At 41.2% G+C, this 20,969-nt stretch overlaps 1 protein-coding gene across 4 annotated transcripts in view; it reads left to right on the top strand.

Annotated features, from left to right (window-relative positions):
* VPS8 (VPS8 subunit of CORVET complex) overlaps positions 1–20,969 on the top strand; it is an 85,024-nt gene that overhangs the window by 17,383 nt on the left and 46,672 nt on the right. For 3 of the 4 annotated variants that reach the window (XM_069791825.1, XM_069791823.1, XM_069791826.1), the window contains exons 9-25: positions 689–756; positions 1,390–1,543; positions 1,646–1,705; positions 2,563–2,670; positions 4,158–4,238; positions 5,342–5,512; positions 8,132–8,206; positions 8,884–8,919; positions 11,165–11,255; positions 12,363–12,409; positions 13,302–13,391; positions 13,786–13,832; positions 14,360–14,582; positions 15,529–15,618; positions 17,055–17,106; positions 17,399–17,441; positions 18,228–18,300. In XM_069791825.1, coding sequence (XP_069647926.1) covers positions 689–756; positions 1,390–1,543; positions 1,646–1,705; positions 2,563–2,670; positions 4,158–4,238; positions 5,342–5,512; positions 8,132–8,206; positions 8,884–8,919; positions 11,165–11,255; positions 12,363–12,409; positions 13,302–13,391; positions 13,786–13,832; positions 14,360–14,582; positions 15,529–15,618; positions 17,055–17,106; positions 17,399–17,441; positions 18,228–18,300 — 1,509 coding nt within the window. The remainder of the gene's footprint in view (positions 1–688; positions 757–1,389; positions 1,544–1,645; positions 1,706–2,562; positions 2,671–4,157; positions 4,239–5,341; positions 5,513–8,131; positions 8,207–8,883; positions 8,920–11,164; positions 11,256–12,362; positions 12,410–13,301; positions 13,392–13,785; positions 13,833–14,359; positions 14,583–15,528; positions 15,619–17,054; positions 17,107–17,398; positions 17,442–18,227; positions 18,301–20,969) is intronic. The other variant, XM_069791824.1, reaches the window with a different exon arrangement.

Below are 20,969 nucleotides of genomic sequence, written 5' to 3'. Positions count from 1 at the left end.
TTTGTGGGCATGAAGGTGCCCCTTTACCACTGCATCTTCCACGCTTCCACCTCTGCCATCTTTGCCCTGTGCATTAAGATGGATATTTCCCTGTGCCAGGTCCTCTGCTCCTAGTGGGCCCCTTCTCCAGCTGATGACCTGATGGCAGTACCAGCATTGAAGATTACTCAGACATGGCTATACAGCCCAGGTGCTTGTGCTCCTAGATGCTGGATTGCAGAGTCCTCCAGAAGGGTGTCTCAGCTGTGGCTGTGACCCTTTTCCTTATCTGGATTATTTGGTATCATTAGTAGTTCTGGATGTTTCTGATTTTGGTCTGTTTGTGACTGCAGCCCATTCACCAGCTCTGGCACCAACTCAGGGGCTTGAGGTTGTGAGCTGTTCTAGTGGTAACATGGGTTTTGGTGTGCTGTAGTTCTGAGCTGCAATAGAAGGTAATGGGACTTTGTAACAAAACCTAGTAATGGGCCTTACTGGAGGGGTGAAGATGAAACACAGAACTTTGCTTTTCTTACACGTCTTAAAAAAAGCCAGTAATTGTCTCCACTCCGTATGTTAAAGGTATCTTTCTGGTAGGTACAATGCTTGTACTTCGGTGTGCTGTTAACAATGCCATAGCATACATTTTTCTATCAATTTTTTTGTAGTTTATTTCTTAGTCCCACTTTTAATCTAATTATCTGCTCAGTTTACAGATGACCCAACGCTTGCAATTTGCAATGACAGCGGAGGCTCCGTATTTGAACTGTCATTTAAGTAAGACAATAACTCTTAAGTACCCATAGAAAGTACAAGAAACTAATGCTCGGTCATAGTTTCTAAAACCTAAGCAAAAAAACCTATTGGAACCAATAAAGCTACTGTCTGAATGTTGAAGGTGTAATTTAGGGCTGCAGTATAATTTCACAGCTGAAGCAAGATGATATCTGGCAATGTCATAGTCAAAGAACAGCCTAAGTTATTAAGGTATCAGTGTATTGCCCAGAATCTTGGCATTCCTTGTGGGCTCTTGGTAGTTGTCATAAAAGTTCCGCCTCTTGGTTTTCCTTGTTTCGTTAGTGAGAGTTCCCTTGCAGTGACTGCTCATTTTCTTCTTGGCCTCTTCAAGAGGACGAGGGACAAGGAAGAAGAGTTGACAGTCTAGGGACTCTGATCATGTCCAGGAATTGCCAAAACTTTACTGTTAAATAAGATCTTAAGGCATTCTTGTCTGTATCTGAGCAGCTGTATGGGACTGCTTTCAGTGACACATTAAAAGCGTTCCCTGGAGCTGTGTAAAGGACTCTTTAAAAACAGTATTTATGAAGGATCACTCCTGAGATTTCATTAGATTGTTGGGCTGATCTCTTCTTGATAGCTGGCCATCAAGCTGATTTCTCTTCTTTGCAGGAGGGTTATGGGAGTGAGAACGTGTGAATCTCGATGTCTCTTCAGTGGCTCAAAGGGGGAAGTTTGCTGTATTGAACCATTACATGCAAAACTTGAGCTGAGAGACCATCCTATCACCCAATATTCACTGCTGGCCATGGCCTCCCTAACAAAGGTAACTTGCTGCTTGCAGAAGGCTTTGTGTGAGAAATCAAAAAGTAGAAGTTTTCTGGTATATACTCAAATATTTTATTGCACTTTTTTGTTTTTCTTGAAGATACTGGTTATTGGCCTGAAGCCATCTCTGAAAGTGTGGATGACCTTTCCCTACGGTCGTGTGAGTAATGAAGCCAGTTACTTTTAGAATTATGGCTACAAACAGTTCCTAGAGTGAAGGGGATGAGATTAGGACCAGGTGTTTGGTATTGCTACTTTGTCAGCACGCAGTAAACGCTGCACTGTGGAATTGCAGTGATAATCTGTTGGTCTCGTGTGCAGATTGTGGGCAGAGAGAAGGTGAAAAGGCTGCTTTCAGCTGTACCTATGTGAAGATGCTGAATTTCTCTAATAAGTAGGAAGGGAGGAACACAGGACCTGAGGTGCCCTCAGCTTCTTGTCTTCCCTGCTCCAGCCTGGATTCACCCACAGATGGGATGTTGACCTGATTACGGCTACAATCACCTTGGACTGGGGCCGTTGCTCCACATAAGAACCATAAAATCAAACCCTTAATTGCAGGGATGGAAACAAAGTGGAATTGGAGCACTAAACAGTCTTCTAAACTCTTGATTATTCACTTTCACTAGTCACTAGTATAATTCCTCTTGGAAAAGCAGCTGGGGGAAGATGTGGGATATGCTAGATTCGGAGAATGGAGACAAGGCTGCTAGGAAGCTGCAGCTTGTCTTGGTCCATCAACCCATGCGAGATTGGATCTACATTAAGCAGCTAGGACACAGGTTTTGTTCTGACTGGCCGCCCACTTTGCCAAGAGACATACGTTGCGCCTAAACCATGTGGCTGGACCAAAGAGCACAAGCTACTGCTCAGCTGCCAGCAGACCAGGAAATTGCTTTACAGCCTGTGTGTGTACATGGCAAAGTCAGAGAGTAGCAGCTGATGAACAGCATGTGTCCTGGAAAGGAGGTTCTGGCTTGTGTACCTTAAATACTGGCTCTGCTTTTTGTTTAACAGATGGACCCTTCTAGTGTCCCTCTTCTGGCATGGCACTTTGTGGCTGTACAGAACTCTGTGAACCCTATGCTTGCATTTTGTCGAGGAGACGTTGTTCATTTTCTTCTGGTAAGCCTTGGATGTTTTATGCTGCTTTTCATATAGTCATGTCTTACATATTCAGTTGACTGAGCCTCTGTCTCAGTGAAAGTATGATATCTGTGCATGCTAGGCATGTCTGCATCTTGCATCCAGCTTGGGAAAACTCACCTGTTGGTCATTGCTCTTCAGCAAGCAGTGATGCCCTTCCCTGAGAATCTGTAGGCGTGAGCTTTATGCATTCCAGAAGTGTTGATTTGAAGCTTATCTCATTTCTACTGGAGGTAGAAGAATGTGGTTTGTTTTCAGGGAGATCGCATGAATTTGAGATAGCTTTTTTTTTTTTTTTTTTGCTTTAAAAGATGAGTCTGGAAAAAATTTGTATAAACCACTGAGAGACAACAGTTTTCAGGTCCTGTTGGCATGTGACTTTCAGGCATTCTGCTCCTCCTGTTTAGATCTGCAGAAGTTACACATGCAGATATGATTGTTTGAAAATGACTTCATGTCTGATTTCAGTATGAGAGCAGTACCTAGGCTTCAGAAAATCTGGCATTTTGGCTCTGGAGTGCTAATTTTGTTTCCTAGCTCTGCTCTCATCTTGAACCTTAAGCTTTGCTCAAGCACCCAGACATTGTGTTGTCTGGATTGAACCCTCTTTCTCCTCTATCTTCTTTCTCAGTAAACTTAAGGAAAAAGAAAAGGATCTATGTTTAAGTCGGTCTTGCTGGAGATGTCTGCGCATGCAATAGCAGGAGCCTCTGCACAGATACCAGCTCAGCTATGGCCAGTGGTGCTGCTCTGCTTATAGGTTACTAAACAGCAGCCATTACCTGAATTCAGGTCCCTATTGCTGTACTTCAAATTGTCAAAATGTAAAAAACCTTATTTTTGCAGAATGCTTTTTTAAATGATGATCAAATAAAGCCAGTTTCACATTAGCATTCTGTAGTTCTGATTCTTACGAGCAGAAAGTACAGTAGTTCCTGCATAGGATGAGAGAGAACTCTTGACTAGGAGTTGTCATGCAACATCTCCCTTCAATTCAGTTTTCCAGTGGGGCTGAGCCCCTTGATAGTCAGTGAAGGAGAATCAGTCCTTCTTTGGTGCTCTCTGTACAAATGCTGGAGGTTTGCACCCCTTTTAGAAACTGAATTGCTTGATATAATACGTGAGGTGGGGCAGGGGGAGCAATCCCTTGAACACGTGTAGTGCTGGCTTGTTTGACATACAACTCTTGTAGTACAAATAAATGATTTAAAATTGATCCATCAGAGGCTATATATTTTTACTGCCCCCTGCTCAGAGCCTTCTGTTTCCTCACTTACATGAGTGCTTTTGAAAGTGAGACATTACACTCCATTTGAGAAGTGTGTGTCCTGCTACTGCATGCTCAACGTGCTTGGCTGAGGGGAGCTCCAGACTCCTGGAGTTGGTGTGATGTGCTCTGGGAACAGAGAGGTTGAGCTGAAGAAAGTCTTTGAGTTTGAGTCAGCATTGTCCAATTTCTCTTTCAGGTAAAGAGAGATGATACTGGTGCAATACATGTCACTAAGCAGAGGCAGCTTCATCTACACTATGACCTCATCAACTTTACTGTAAGTCTCAATACTACAGAATGGTTAATTTTTTTTGCACTGGTTTTCTTGTAAATGTATCTCAGTAGCCCTTAGTTCTATATTATTGGCTTTACAAATGTAGCATAAGAAGTGGCTGTGTTTATCTGGGGCTAACTAAATGAAAATGTCCTTAAACTTGGGACTTACTGGAAAACCAGCACGAGTGGAATAGCAAGTAGTAGCTAAAGGATAAAAAATTAGTAGCATGAAGGCAATAATACTGCCCTTTTTGGGAAGGGGGGGTAGCCTTGTTGAGGAAATATTTTCAAGAGCCAGACAGAATCTGGCAAGAAAGATTTCTATTCTATGTTGTCACTAAAAAGAATTCAAAATTCTGTGTAATTGGCTCGGTAAAATTCTAGTGTTTCCATATATGAGTGCTTGCTAAAGCACCGTAATTGTTTGATGCTTTCAACAAAAAAAATTGTTCAACTCAAACACATTTACAGAATACAGTGAGTAAAACATGAAAGACCAAAATACCAAGATGGACATCCACATCAGCTGGAATTTGAAGTCTGTTAACAAATATGCTTGGCTGTTTAAAAAAAAAACAAAACAAAACCTGTAAAAGCAGCAAAAAAAAGCCTTTTTATTTGCAGGTTTTTGAAGATAAAAGCAGAAGCCACAGAATATGAATGACAGGCTTTGAGTTAAACTTAAATGTACTATTTCTGGTTTTAATGCCTCCTGATGCCATATTTACCTCCTAAGGGATTTGAGAACTGGTGTTATAGTAGTCTTGGTTTTGAGACCTTTGGATAGAAAGTGTGCTAGAGCATAAAGAGTGCACCAAGAGGACAAGAACTCTGGTGGATTGCCATTTGTCTATAGGTGGTTTCTCTGAAGAAGGTTCCTTGTCATTTTTCTCAGTGTTAAAGCTCATACTCCAGATGGAGCCTCCCTATCTTTACCTTCAGAGTTATGCATGGGTGCTGTTGTGAAGTGACTGTGTATAGTAACAAAGCTGCTAGCCATCCTAGAACTTCCAGTATTAATACTCAGGGATATGGCCAGAGCCTGCTTAGTTGGCTTCTAGTTGTGTATGCCTTGCTGAAATCTGTGATTTGTTGCTTTTTCAGTGGATAAACTCACGGACAGCAGTGCTTCTGGACAGTGTAGAGAAGCTGCATGTTATAGATCGTCAGACACAGGAGGAGCTGGAGACCATAGAGATACCAGAAGTTCAGCTAGTCTACAACAGCAGCCACTTCAAATCGCTGGCTACGGGAGGCAATGTCAGCGAAGCCCTGGTAGACACAAATGACCTGCTTGTGTTAGCTAACTGTTTCAGATATGCCCTAAGTGGAAACCTGGAGAAAAAAGCCTTTTTGAAGCATCTTGGAAATCATACATGGTGTTGATGTGGCCAATTAACAAACAGTTCATGTTTCCTGTTGTGCACTGATGTTTTTAGGAGCTGCTCTGAAGTTACCAAGCTTTGGAATACTCTGCATAGGAAAAAAGCTGATGTGCTTTATTCTTCAAGAGATTCCTATAGGCTTTTCTACTTTGTATGCCACAAATACTCTGCCGTAGCAGTGCCTGTGCAGTACGTGCATTCGCTGCCATCATCTCCTAGATTGTCACGCAGGGGTAGAGGATGAAACATAGTACCTATGCTTGTAGGTACTATGCTTCTTTTTTGTTTGACGTAAAAAAACAAACCCATCCATACTAGTGGAAGTTTCAACACTTCAAACTTTGTGTCTTCTACTTTTTCCTCTTTTGTTTATTTGTCTGTCTTTCATGTTGACTTTCATGCTTGTTGTTTTGGGTTTTTTTTTTTGGACCCTGGCCCATGTGGTGTCTGAACATGTTTTATTCCTGAAGTAGGTGTTAATTTCAGTGGCTCCTGATAGCTCTTGTAACCTACCTGTGCCTTCTGCAGCAGACTCACTTTGATGTAGTATTTGTATTGCTATAGCATTGTGGAAGGTTTTTTAAAGCCATGGTTGTGGGACAAGTTATGGCTTTCAGTAGAAAATTAGTTTCTCTGTTTTGGAAACAGTTTGCCAAGAGTGTGTGTAAGAAAGGGCCTTCCATCCTTGTATTCAAACCTCCCAGTGCTTCACCAGAGAAAGCCCAGGGGTTCTGAAATTCCATAGCTGGATGATATGGTTCCTATTAATTTCTGCTATAGCCCTGTGAGACTTGCTGGCCCAAACAACTAGCAGAAGGCTCATGTGGGTCTGTAGTTTGGATCCGCAATTTCAAGCCCAGCATATGGTCATGACTCAGCTCCAGAAGCCCAAGGAGAAGTTCCTTCAATGCAGGATGGCAGGATTTCATAAAAAAGAATTCTCTGTCATGGTTACCTTTGGAAGAAGTACTCTGTTCCTTGGTGCTCAGTCTGGATGGCCAGATCTATGAGGAGTCTGTGCAGCCTTTAGATCTACATAGCTGCTGCTTATCTGGCTTTCACTGCTTTATCTACTTCACACTGCTAGCATTGCTGTCATTCTTTCTGCTGCAGATGCATACTGAGGAAGAAAGAGTCAGAAGGTGGAGTTTAATCTAAGTTAGCTTATGTAGTGCCTGCCACATGATCTGGAATTACCAGGCACAATCTCACAGAACATAGCAAGAGATTGGCACTAAGGTTGTATATATGAGTTCTCCTTGCTAGGATATGTCATTATTCAGAGCCTTTCACTCAAATCCAGAAGTTCTGCAGTGTCCTGGGAGGGCTTCTGGTGATTACCATCAAAGCCAGAGACATGTGGATTGAAAAACTGGTGGGCCCAAATAAGTGCTGTGTGTTAAAATGCTATTATGAGTCTAGAGAATACCCCTATTTAATTCACAGACTCTAAGTGGCAGATGAGATCTGAAGTCTATAATGCCATTTTGAAATACTAAGGATATTAACAAGAAAGTCTCTTTCCTGCATTTCAGTAGGAGTTACAAGACAACCTACCTCAGAGCAATTGAGTCATGGACAACTTCTCATGGGAAGGTTTGGGGTTTTTTTATTTCCCATAGCTCAGGATCAGAAATACGCATTTTCCTGTGTTAGTTCTGCAGACATTCTGGAAGGCAAATCTTAGATGAGGCTGCTGCCCCCATAAGAGATATTCTGGTTTCAGAGATGCCTGGGTTTGTGGATGAAGACTGTCAGACCCCAATCTTCTACTGCAGCATGTAAAGAAAGATACAGGGAATATCTGCTACTTCAACCTTAGGTCCTGTGTTGAGGAGGTTGAAGTGTTGTTACGGTAATCCCTGGAATGGACACGCTTTTCAGCAATAGGAAGAGAACCAGGAAGCTTCCCTATCTGACCAGACTGAGAAAAGTACAGGACAAATAGCTCTAGCCTGTGTAACTGTGCAGTGGAGCGGGAAGCAAGCACTGCCCATGCATTGTGGTAAAATCTTTTAATTTTGATGTGATACTCCATTTCTCACATTATAAATGTGCCCATATACAGCCTTTTAAACACTAGTTACTGGTATTCAAACTTCTGTTGTAGCAACTCTCACTTCAACAGTATTCTTTCCATCTGTGTCTCCTACACATTTGCTCTTGAGGAAGGTTTGTGAAGAAGCAGATGGCAAGGAAAGAGTCCCCATAACTTTTTTTGCATCTAAGGATAGACACAGAGCACTGCTTGTGGGTCCTTATGACTTCATCATGTTTTCTGGACAGCCAGAGCTCAGTAGCATTTTAAGCTGTGTTCACAACCAGGAAGGAGTGGCAGCAGAGTTTTTTTACTTACTACTACCCAGCAATCTGTGTTGTTCTATCCCAATCCTCATTTTGATTTCTGAATTACAAAGTGTTTCTAAAGTTCAAATGTATATATGTTTCTTAGGAAATTTTACAAAAACAAAAAGCAGTTTTACTTGCGTGTAATCTTTTTTCCCTGTAGGCATTGGTTGGAGAGAAAGCTTGTTATCAGTCCATCAGCAGCTGTGGTGGCCAGATCTTTTACCTTGGAACTAAGGTAAATGTGGGGAGCTTTTAATAAAAATATGGGGCATTCACTGTTGATGGTAGCTCATCTTCTGGAGAAGGGCAATTTTTTATTATATGGAGATGGGAATCAGGGATGGGTTCTTTGTGCAGTTATGTGGTGGGATTAAAGAATTGTGCAATAATTTGGTCTTGGCCGAGGTACAGGCTAAGTAAGACGTTGTCATAGTTTCACAGTATCTTGGTTCATGTTGCTTCAGGGTAGACTTAGCATTACTTTACTGACATCTCCTCTGTGCTAAGCTTCAATTTCTCTGTCTTAAACCTGCTAGTGAGTAAACAGAAGAAAATAAGACAGCAGGGAATACTAGACTCTATTGTATGGAATGATAAAAGGAATATGTTATTCACTTTTCCTGTCCTGCAGTGCCTTTCTGTGAAAAGGCAAAGAGGGGTGGCCTATAGGATGGCATGTGGAAGTAGGGGAAAAAGTGAGGGATGGTATCTTGGAGCAGATGGGTTGTAAGGCCATGTAAAGAATTTTTTCTGTTTAATATAAACATCCAATTTATTCCTGCCATGCCAAGCTTGAGTGTTGCTTTACTTAGCTTCACCTGTATGAGCATGCTTTGGTGGGTCTGTGGGATACCACAGGCTACATGAGCAACTGTAACTAAATAATTTTTAAATTTTTTTTTAATTTTCTAGTCTGTTCATGTCATGACATTGAGAAGCTGGAGAGAGGTACGTTGAGAGGAAAACTGTACAGCTTAGTAGGTTCAAATTGCTTAAATATAGCTTGAGAGGATGGGGAGAGCATTTGTGAAGCACGTTCTGAGCACTGTGTTCAGGATCCCTGATTGCTATGCACAGCCAGCACTGTAGGTACACTGCTTTCTGTGGTGGGATGCTATGGGACTCCCACTTGCATAAACTTGTAGGCTGAATGGAGACTTTGTTCTCCCAAGCAGGACATAATGCCTTGCCATGTTTCAGCTTCTGTTAACAAGATAGAGTTAGTGCAATGTGTGACTTCGGAGGACTGTGTAAGCGCTAGCCTTCTATCTGCCAGATAAGCATACAGGAGTGGAAGGAAATCTGGTTTACTGTATTTTGTTTCGAGCTACTGCAGGAGCTACATCATAAAATCCATCAAAGACTACCTAGAAAGTTCACTGGATTTTAGATCCTTGTTTCTGTTGGTAGAAGATTTTTTTGGAACATCATTTCTCTGACAGCTGAAACCCTATCAATTTCCACACTAAAGTTCCTATTGATCTATTTATTTCTATTTGTTCCTGTGTTGTTATTTTCACTTGAGTTAAACAGCAGTTTTTCCTTTCTGGATCATCACTTTGCAGTATGTTTAGTCAGTGTATGCATGTTCTCTCTCAGACTTTGTTTTACAAGGCTAAGCAAAGCTCCTTAATCATCCTCTTGTAAGATTACCTTCCCATTCCTTTCTTTTTTCATAGTCAGTGTTCTTTGCACCTCCTTTGCTCAGTTTCTTGAACATAAGTAAACACTTTGGCACATTACTCTGGGTAGGGTCTTACAAGTGCCATGCACAATGTCACCTGTTCTTCACCGTCTCTACTAGGTATGTCATTCCTTATGCATCCTTGGGTCTCATTTTGCTGTTCCTTTGGCTTCATGATGTCAGTGGCTTGTGGCACTCTCGAGATTCACCAGTATCCCATAGCCAAACCCTGATTTCTGCTCTAAGTTGTTTGTACCATTGGATTGATTGCATCATACTTCTGTTACCCAGCTTTACGGGCAATCCTATTGTGTCTGTCTTTCTGGTCTGCTCTCTCACGTCACATGTTTACAGTTGGTTATCAGCAAACTTCATTATTAAATTCAGCTTATGCCAAGTTAGTTGACTGAATCATTATGTAGAAAGGGGCTTCAAGGCTGATTCTGAAGAACTCCGATAGTAGTTTCTTTCCAGTGTTGCATTTCTCCTTTAAGCAGTGAACTTCACCTTTTTTCCTCTTACCTGCTTTACAGCTCTTGTAGTCATCCATGATTATAAGCTCCTCCATGTGACACTGTTTCAGGACCTTTAATAAAATATGAATGGTTCAGCTCTGTTGAACTTTATACAGTTGCTGGTTTTAGTTACCAAGATCACTTTCCTCTGCTAGTCTTCCCTCCAGCCATTCACTACTGACTTTGGTTTAGTAAATTGTTAATGAAAATTCTTGCTTTGACCCATGATTTCATGTACTGGTTTTCCTAGAATTCAGAATTCAATCACAACTTACATGCTCTGAGCCAACCTCCTTCTAAATTACTGTATGGTTTCTGTTGTGCTGCAGGCCTCTTTATTGTAGGGGACTTACTCAAGAGTTGTAATTGAGTATGTGAGGGATTAGGGTGTGAAGCTGAGAGTTCTTGCTGCGGTACAGAAAGGTCGTCTGAGACTCAGAATTTCTCATATTTCAAACAGTACTTTAACATTTTGACCTAACATACCAAGACCAGTGGTGCTTGACCTTTTGTGCTAATAATCCTTTAAAGCAGAAAATATTTGTGATCTATTTCAATCATTGTTGACTGTGAGCTCAGGAGAAAAAGGGTAGGATGACTGCACCCATATGCTGAAAACATGGCAGTTTTTTGTTGTGCTCTAAGCAATGAGGCAAGGATGGGGAGTAAAAAATGTTTATTCTTTGTGATTGCAGACACTCGCCAATGCTGTGGGTCTCCATCTATCAAGCATCTGACCTAAAATGTAGCCCACAGTGACTTGACATACTGGAGCCTGACATTTCTTGGTCTTTTTTAACTGTCCAGCAGCAAATGTACATATGAGAGAATCTTTTTGAGATACTGTCCTTTACTGCAATGTGTTGAGAGCTTCTGAGGTTTCCTGTCCCCTTGCTGTCAGGGATCATGACCCACTACTGGGAAATGCTGATCTTAAATGGGAGGGGATCATCTTTTCTGCAATACTAAGGTCCAGTATTACTTGTTATTTTAGAGAGTTGACCACCTTCTGAAACAAGAGCGTCTCACGGATGCCCTGGCTCTAGCTTGGTCTTTTTATGAAGGTAAAGCAAAGGCTGTAGTAGGTAAGTTTGGGTTTGGCTTTTTTTTTTTTTTTTTTTAATTGAAACCACTAGGGAAGGTTTTAAACCTATGCATGTACAGAAATCACTTTTTCAGGAAAAAAAAAAAAGAGAAATGAATTGAAGAAAAGAAAGTAGGATGTCATGCTTTGGGTTTGGCAGAAACAACACCTTTATATGGATTGGTTTGATTTTTTCAGAGTCGTAGTCCCTTTAGCAGTCTGCTGTTTTCAAATGAAAATCTGACTTGGTATGTGTTGTGACTCCTATCTGTTGTCACTTTGCTGTGAAGGAGGTGGATCCATGTGTTGAATATCTAGCCTGCTAAAATATTCCTGAAGGTCATGCATGACCTGTAGGTAATTTTCAGTGTGATGTTCTGTCAGCTCTGCCAAGCAGGTACTTTAATTCAGGTCTCCTCTGACTATTCAACTGACTGAAAGAACTGCTGGGCTTTGGCACCATGTTTCCTCTGAAGGAGGATGCTTTGTGAGCACATAGCTTGTTATGATAAACATGTTAATTATGCCAGAAACTACCCCTTGAACAGTCTGATTTGGACTGGATGCATTGACTTTTCAGCAAATAACTTCTGATGGTTTTGACAGATGAGACTCAAGTTCTTGAGATAAGAAACTCCTGCTGTGAAATTGCTAGCATATGAAGATTTGTCTCGTTTTAATGGGTGTATATAATGCAATTATGCAGACAGTTTTTCAGTATTCAAAGAATTACTGTCTTTTTGAGTTGGCATTTCAGAATTTTTTTTTCCCCTTATAATGCACTTAATTCAGCTTCTTTGCATCAAGGCATCCTCCAGCAATTAGCCTCATGTAGACAGTCTTTGACAGCCCTCTGTTCTCTCAGTATTAAACAGCACTCAGATCTGTTCTTGCCATTCCTGTGCTTGAACAGTCTTTACATTGGGAGACTAAGCTCTTCAGAAGAAGAGTGGGCTAAAAGTAGAACACAAAATTGTGTGTTTAGGTATCCTGACCTCTGCATCTCAACAGTAGTGGTGTTAGCATCTGAACTGTGGAATTTTTATATTTCCACTGGTAGCTTAGATGAGAAAAGCTTCAATTTTTTTTCCCCTTTCATTGTTTCTAGGCTTGTCTGGGGACACAAGCAAGCGGAAAGCAGTCATTGCAGACAGAGTGAGTCACTGATCTCTTCCTAACTGGGTTTTCATGTATGCTGATGGGATACTAACTGTGTTCCTGGAAGTAATGGCTTCTGTCCTCCAGAATTAATCCAACTAACTCTAGAATGTGTACATGTGCCTCTCTTGCTAAGATTGCGAGCAGGATTTTAAAAGAAACTTGGAAATACCTTTTGGGTAAAGGTGGGGGTAAAATCTGCAGCATAAGCAAATAAAAATGTGACATTATCATCAAGGCCTTGAGATATCTGGTCCCCTCACAGTGGAGAGAAACCTTTTTCGTAGGTAACTCCAGAGTTTCCTGACCTTTGGTTGGCAAGTGTCTATCAGTACGTCACTTGCTGACTCTCAGGATGGAGACTTTGCTCCATGTATACATGGACATGGAATAAACTCTTCAACTGATTCTGTTCAGTTGTTGCAGGAACCTTTTTGTGGGAAGGGTATGTTTAAAATACACAATTACTGCAATATTTTTTCAGCTGTACTTTGTTCTTCATGTATATTTTATTTGCAGGTAAGTAAGTTTTGCTCTTAAAGGTACTATCACTTAAACTTCAGGTAAAAACATGGCCCAGATGAGCCTCATGCTTCAGGATGTGTTCATCTGCCTGAAAATTTGCTTGCAGACTGGCTGCCTACTTTCTCAATCAGTTAAAGCTAGTGTAGGCCTTCAGCATCCTGCTGGGCCACCTCTATGCAATGTCATGCCATTGTCTCTTGGCAGCCTCTTTCCTCTTCTCCTTCCTGCCCATGGTAGTTCATACCCAAAATGGGACAACAGAGTTTACAGTGCTGCCAAACCCCAAGTCAGTGTATTAAATGTGCTACCAAGGAGGGCCTCTAGTCTAGGATTTGAATGAATTTTCTTGTTTATTGTAATTCAGATGGTTGAAATCCTTCTCCATTATGCTGATCGGACTTTGAAGAAATGTCCTGACCAAGGAAAAATTCAGGTTATGGAGCAACATTTTCAGGTATGGTGCTCCAGGGGGCTCTCTTGTCTAGATCTTTTGCATTTTTTAATCAGACTTTGCTTTGCTGCAAAAATTGTCTATTTTTGAAAAATACTGCAGCGGTTCACCTGAACTCTCATCTCTGTTGTGTGCACTAATGAAACCAGGACTTCGTTACAGCTAGGTGGCAGAGCAGAGCCTGTATGCCCTCTGTCCTCTGCAGAAGTGTGACTAGAAGTTTTCTCCATATGAACCAGCATAGGGGAAAACCTGTCACTGTGCCAGCTACCAGCTGATTGAAATAACTCATCAATTCTGCTCTGTATTGGACAGGCTTCATTTTGTGTTCTGTGGTATGTGCTATTTGGCAGGATTTTTTGCCAGTCCCTACAGCTTTTTTATGTTTCTTCTGCAGGACGTGGTGCCTGTCATAGTTGATTACTGTCTTTTACTCCAGCGCACGTAAGTCTGAGTTTGCAAGCCTGTCTCCCAAGGCAGACCAGCAACCCATGCAGTCCTGAGTGCTGTCTCCTATTATATCACATGGTTTAGAGGAATCATATCACATCATTGTCATCGTATATCACTGCACAGTTTAGAGGAATGCTTAAAAACTGATACTAAAGTCAGGGTACTCACTACTCAAAGAAAAGTGAGTCTTAAATTTTCGCTGATGTGTTGAGGAAGAAAAGTTTGCATCAAACTGTTTCCCCCACACCATCCCCTTAAGAAAGAAGCTGCCTTGATAGATTTTCCTGTCATCATCATTTCCCCTCTAACAGCAGGGGTTTTCTGCTGTAACATCCATAGCCAATTTATTCTGTGTAGCTGCCTGTAACTTGCATCAGTGTAGGAGCTGAGCAGGGCACTCAGCTCCTGAGTTTGAGAAATACAGGGGAAAATGAGTTTAATTTGGAGCTCTCGGAAAGTAGATATGTAAGGAGATTTTAATAAGATTATTTGGTAACTAAACACTTCTTTCCTCCTAGGGATCTATTATTTAACCAGATATATGATAAGATGAGTGAGAATTCTGTAGCTAAAGGCATCTTTCTGGAGTGCTTGGAGCCATATATCTTAAGTGATAAGCTGATGGGGATCACAGCTCAAGTGATGAAAGACTTGCTGCTTCACTTCCAAGACAAGAACAGGTTGGAAAATTTGGAAGCCTGCATTGTACACATGGATGTCACCAGCTTAGACATACAGCAGGTGAGCTGTTGTACTGCATACTATATTGAGTTCTCTGAATAAATGACAACATCCCCTAGTGGCTGATGCAAACTTCTTGTTGCTTTTAAGCGCAGCATAGCGTGTGGAAAACAAGGTGTCACCTTTCAACAGACAAGACTTATGTAATCCAAACCATTCATGCCTTTTGGTCACTAATTTATAACAGAACTTAGTCCTGTGTTGCTGGGATCAAATTCAATGAATGTAGGAATTATTTAGCGTGGCTGTGTCCATCCTGTAACGTGCATGCTCTATAAACATGTTTTGCTCCCCTAGTTTGTGTCGTGGCATAGGTTAATGTGTTGGAATGTGTTGGAAACTACTAGTCCATTGGGATTACTCTCATATTCATGATCAGTCTTTCCTGTTTTGAGTACTTTACCTTAACATCAAAGGCTGCAGGGGCACAAAAAAATGGAGTTGTGTTTGTCAGTTTGGTGCCAGCCAGCCTGCTCTGCTCAGGTGCTTGCTCTTGCATGACAAAGTTAGTGGAGCAAGGAGGTGTTCCTGCTGGGTAGTCCTGTTTTCCTTGGTCAGTTTTTATTCTCACAGGAATGGCTTTCTATTCCAAGGAGGGAAATGCTTGGGAACTTGACAAAAATGATTTGCTAAAACCTGCCTTTTTCTTTTTTTTTTTTTTTTTTTTTTTTTATTATTCCTTAATCTCATTGCAGGTTATGAATGTTAGAATCTAGGCAGTTAGATTCCATGTTTGCTGCATGAGCAATAAGCTGGATACTGCCTTTGGGGATTTGGGGTCCTTGCAGAGACTAGTTCTGCAAGTGGAAATTCTCATTCTGCTTTAAATCATACTGTTGGATGATGCAAATGTAAGGACAGGGATTGTATTTGAGAGACTGGGGAATGAGAAAACTATTAATTAAGAGCAGCTGTATATCTACATTGTGCTTTGTTTGCCTTGCAGGTAGTTCTTCTATGCTGGGAAAATCATCTCTATGATGCCATGATCTATGTCTACAACAGTGGGATGAATGACTTCATTAGTCCCATGGAGGTAGGAAAGATGCTCAGTGCAGTGAGTTGTTATTTGTGTGTTCAGCACACAGTCTTTGTGAGAAACAGCATTTCAAACCCAATGCATTATCTTCTCATTCAGTGTGTATATATTTTTGTTATTTTTCATTTCAAGGGAGAAACCATGTATGATATATGCAGTTTATTTGACTAGATGCAGTAGAGGAAAAAAGTAATTTGTAATTACTGTGCTTTAGAACACAGATTTCCCTGCTGAGGTAGCAATGCTCTGCAAAGTTAAAGCAGGAAGTTTAGTCATGTTAATAAAATAAATATAAAACAAAAGCAGCAGAAGAGAATAACATGACGCCTTATGGTGATTGCATTGCAAAACTGTCTGCTAACAGCTTTGTTGCTGGTGGTGAGCCTAGCCTATATGGCATGATGTGCTGAGAAAGCATCAACTTTCTGCACAATGGGATTAATGGGGGTGTAGGTGTGAGAGGTTCTATGAACACCTCATGCTTTTTTTTTCCTTCATACTGTTCTTCCTCTGCTGACACAGTAGTATATTAATACGTATTAAAGAGTGATAGAAACAAAGGGTGAACTTACCTGTGTACAGAGTTCAGAAAAAAGGCTAGAAACAGTCCTTGCATTGAGGCAGGTTTTGTTCTTAGCACTTGGGTGTGATCTATCTACAGTAGCAAGCACAGGACTCGATGGAATGCTGTAACTGAAGGCCCTGTTGATGCTGCTGCTGGTAATTCTGAAGATGTGCCTGATATACCAATTGCTCTTGAAGCCTATAGCTGTAATGTCAGGATGTTGCATTACAGAAGCACTGCTGGTATTTTCTCAGTAGCTCTGAAATAGAGAGCTGGGTCCATTTGAGTGTGAAAATCTTAAACTGCCCAATTTTTAGCAGTTACGATCTCATTTTATTTTTCTCAGGAAAGAGACTCTTGAGGTGTTCATGATTTTAAAAAGGACTTCTGGAAACCAAGCACTAGCTGTATGAGTACAAGTAACTTTTTCTGCTTTCTAGAGCTAAGTATTTAGATGAGTCCTCATTCTACATACCCAAACTAAAGGCTGTCTGGTGACCCTGCTATGCAGGATGAAGGTTTGCATAATCTCTGATGGCAGAAGATTCAGGAACAGGAAGTGAGGCTGGTCAGTTATGCTCTGATTGTTACTTCTGGGACTACTGAACATTGGTTTTTTTTAGTGTGGCCTATGCTTAGGGTTAGATCTGATTGAATGAAGGCTGTTTTTTCATCCATCATAACATCAGCTGTGAAAAGCATCCTTTGCCACATCTTGGTGCTCTCTGTGCCTTTTAATTGTAAGACATGGTGAGAAAGCAGAGTTTCTGGGGGGAAGACGCCCCATTGGTGTCTGCTTTAAAACCACACAGATTCTTTGCTTTGAGCTTTTCCAGCTGCTTGAGCACTGCCTTCTTTCTTGTTACAGAAGCTGTTCAAAGTCATTGCTCCTCCACTGAATGCTGGGAAGTCTCTCACAGGTACAGAATTCTTTCCCGTTAAGGGTTTCTAGTTTTGATATTTGATGTTTTGAGTATCTCTGGTCACTTCCAACAGAGGGATGCAAAAAGGAAGTACACGTTCAATATAAGGGTCTTGGAGAAAAGAAAAGTGTTCTAGTACTATTTACTGCGTGTAAAGCTGCTCAGCTCACTGTGTGTCAAACTCTGCGTGTGTGTCAGATGAGATGTTTTGCTAACAGCTGGGAAAAAGAGTTGTATTTCTATATGTTGTCTTGTGAAGAAAAGGTGACAAATAATTTTTGTTTTGTAGATGAGCAGGTGATAATGGGCAACAAGCTGCTTGTATATATAAGGTAAGGTCCCTTAGAAAGTGTGTGACATGTTGCCTAGTGGTGGCACTAGATTTTTAACTCACTATAGTTGCATGATCTTATAGTGTGTGTCAAGGTCTGAGAGATTGTGTAAAATAGCAATGGCTACTTTGTACACCTGACTTAGTTACAACAGCTTCTTGTTACACATCCTGTGAGTGGATTGGTAGGGTAAAGTTGAAGACTTAGAGCTCAAGTTACTGCTGATATGCCAAGACCATGTCTTTGTCTTTAGAATTTGGTTAGAGTCAGTTTTTTGTCTTGTGTGTGACAGTGCTCCTTGAACAAGGACTCCATAGCCTGAAAAGCTGTATTTTAGGCCCTTCTGCCGTGCTTTTTGGGATAGCTGTGCTCAGTTGCTGCTTACTGTGTTGCCTGTCATTTGCAGGAGGTCATTCTGAGATTGGACGGTAGTGATTAATTAGTGAATTCCTCTTGCTGGAATTTATTCAAGATCATCAACATTAGATTCTGCATTATTCCTGCTTCCTAAAATGCAAGAGTAAAGATTTTTGTGAGAAATACTGAGTTTCCCTGTTACTTTTCTGCTGTGGAATGGTGTACCTTAGATGCAAATTTATGCAGTGCATTGGCTTATTGTGTATTAACAGCAGCGCTGTCTGCAATGCTTTCCTTCATGATTTACAAAATAAATTTGACTTGCTTTAAGAGCATCCTGAGAAGTAACTAAAAAAATAAACTGTTCTCTTCAATCTGTTTAATGTCAGGACTTACTAAAAATTCCTTTCCCCTCCTTTTTTTTTATAGCTGCTGCTTGGCAGGCCGTGCATATCCATTGGGTGATATTCCTGAGGATCTGGTACCTTTAGTTAAAAATCAGGTGAGCAACCTTTCGGAAGGAAACTTTCCCATGTGAGGTTTTTAGAAGAAGCTGCGTGTCTTATTTAATGGGTTTCTGATAGAAAACTACTATCAATCTGATAGTTGTATCCTTGTGATATGAGTATATACCACTGTAAATACCAAATAAATTTTTAAAGAATGAAATCAAACAGTTGTTGCATTCTGAACATTTAAACTTAATATTTTTCTTTCAACTGTAAATTGGGGTGTGGGAACATAGAGTTCTTAGTGGCACTAATTTTGATTTTTTTTTTTTTTTTTTTACCTTATTCTACCACAAAGTTACCAGAAATTTGTAGGTGTCTCTGCCTTCTAAACTTGACTATGATATGGGAGGATCCTCCCTGGTTTCAAATGCATGTTAGATGGGATTGACAGGAGTTGAAAGTGAGATAACATCAAAGAACATTAACTAAATATTGTTTCCTCTGTTTGGCTGTTGCTAAAACTTCAGTTTGTGTTGGAGTTTTCTTGCCTCAGATATTACACCTCTGGCCTCTTTGCACAGCAAAGTGTAAAGTTCAGCACAGTCATTTTCCATGATGAAGGTCCCATTTGATGCATTTCAGTCTTTGCCCTAGTATCCCGTCACCATATCTTCACTTCTGAGGCTTATCCAGTCTCAGGTATTCAAGACATGCATGCATCTGTCGTCTAGGTGTAATTCCCATGTGCAGGGTGAATATATCTGCCCTGCCACTTAATCCAGATCATGTATCCACAGATACTTGGTGGATGAGGTGAAGTGTGCCATGGCTGCTGAGTTAGGTAGTACTAGGTAGAGTTCAGCAGGTAGAAATGTCTCTAGTAAGTAGCTCTTGGTTGCAGGTTTCTCTGAGGCTTTTTATTTTATGATCATAATTACATTAGTGTGTGTTCACGCTCATCTCTGCTCATCAAGACATTGTATTTGCTGAAGATGAATTTCCGGTCTTGTGATAACTGCAGGTATTCAGCTGAGGTCAAGAGCACATTGTAATCAAGTGCTCCAAACTGCATCCTTGTACCCTTGGCTTGCAGGGTCAGCCAGCCATCTGTTTCAGTGGCGGCTGCTTCTCTGCCACTTCACTCAGGCATATGTGGGCAATTGTTTGCCAGAGCTACTTAATAGATTAAGGGTGCTACAACATATCTCTCCTTAGGCTTATCTGAGGAACCCCTCTTGAGAGCCTCTTTTCGCAGGAAGGAGGTTCAGGGGGTCACAGAACTGGGAAAGGGTTTAATGTTAGATGTCTTTTGGTACTTGGAGAGAAAGGAGGATGCAGTCAGTTCTGAACTTAAACTCCTGTATCCTAGCATTTGATTCCAGTTTATGTGATTCCAGGTTTTTGTATGGGGTTTTTTGGGTTGGCCTACAGCTTACATTCCTGTTGTCCCTAATGTCTATGACTGTATCTGAGGTTTGGAGCTGAGGTGAATCTGTGATGGCTGTGAAGTCTGTGATTCAAGCTGTTTGACAACTCCTTCCCATATATCCTTATTACTGCCTTCTGCCCACAGCACTGAAGGGAAGAGGCTTTCCCAAAAGACTCTTCCACAGTGATGGTGTTTGGAAAGACAATTTCTCTTTTCTGGTAGTGCCACTTTGAGACAACTTGAAAGGTAGCTAGTTTCTTCCTTCTCTTGAGAAAAGGCATAAAGCAACCCATGGCTTGACATTTTCCAGTCTTGTGGTGACTGTTAAGATCATCTGCTTTGTCAGTCTGTTCTAGCTCTGGTTAGGAGGCTACATTCTTCATCCACACATCTTGGCCATCCTTAGTTTGGGAGAGTTGGCCTATGTCCAGCCATTCTGCTTATATGGCAGGATCTTAGTTGCTTCAGAAAAGCCTATACCTATGTTTATAGGCTCTGAAGCTGCTTGTTTTACACCCTGTAGGCTGAGCACAGGCTGACTATCCGTCTCTTGTTCTTTTGTTGTTCTGCCTAGTCCCTCTAGGAAAAGCTGTGACCTAACACCCAAATCATCTTCCCAGGACACCTAAGGAACAGCAGCTGATGCCTTAAGGCTTCTGTGTGCTGCTATTATCCTGTGACAGTGCAGGATTATCCTACTGTCCTTCTTTAGGACAAGGTTTGATTCTTGAGCTGCATCTCTTCATGTTGTTCTTTGCTGCACTGTTCAGCAGACCATCTTTGGCTGACCAGATTTATCACACTGTTCTGAGTCTGCAACAGCAGCTTTCACGTTGTGAGAAATAACCTTTTCCATCTGGATTGCCCAAGAGACTGGCAGGTTGTTTCAAGGCAACAAATACTATTGCATATGCCTTATGTATTTGTTCAGGACAGGTGTAAGCATGTTCTTAATGGTTTCATCACAGGGAGAGAGTACCTAGCTAAAATCACAGTGAACTTATGCTAAAAGTATGACTAGGCATACAGGTTACACGTCATGAAAGCTGGCTTGGTCACTGCCAAGTAAATCTCCTTTCCTTATTCATTATTTCCATCAGAGTCGTCAAGGTGACTATTTCTTTCTTTTTAAGCTGTGTCTGAAGCTTGGCCTAAGGCAAAGCTTAACTCCTTTGGGGTCATCTCTGACAATTTAACAGAGGATGCTCCTGATCATCTTTTCGTGCTCATCAAACTCTTTCCTGAGTTTCTGGCCAGTTTTACTGCAAACACTTTTTGGGGCTCTCTAAC

The sequence above is a fragment of the Haliaeetus albicilla genome, chromosome 9 (genome assembly GCF_947461875.1).
Source record: "Haliaeetus albicilla chromosome 9, bHalAlb1.1, whole genome shotgun sequence".
Lineage (NCBI taxonomy): Eukaryota > Metazoa > Chordata > Aves > Accipitriformes > Accipitridae > Haliaeetus > Haliaeetus albicilla.
This window is presented reverse-complemented; position numbering and strand designations above follow the sequence as displayed.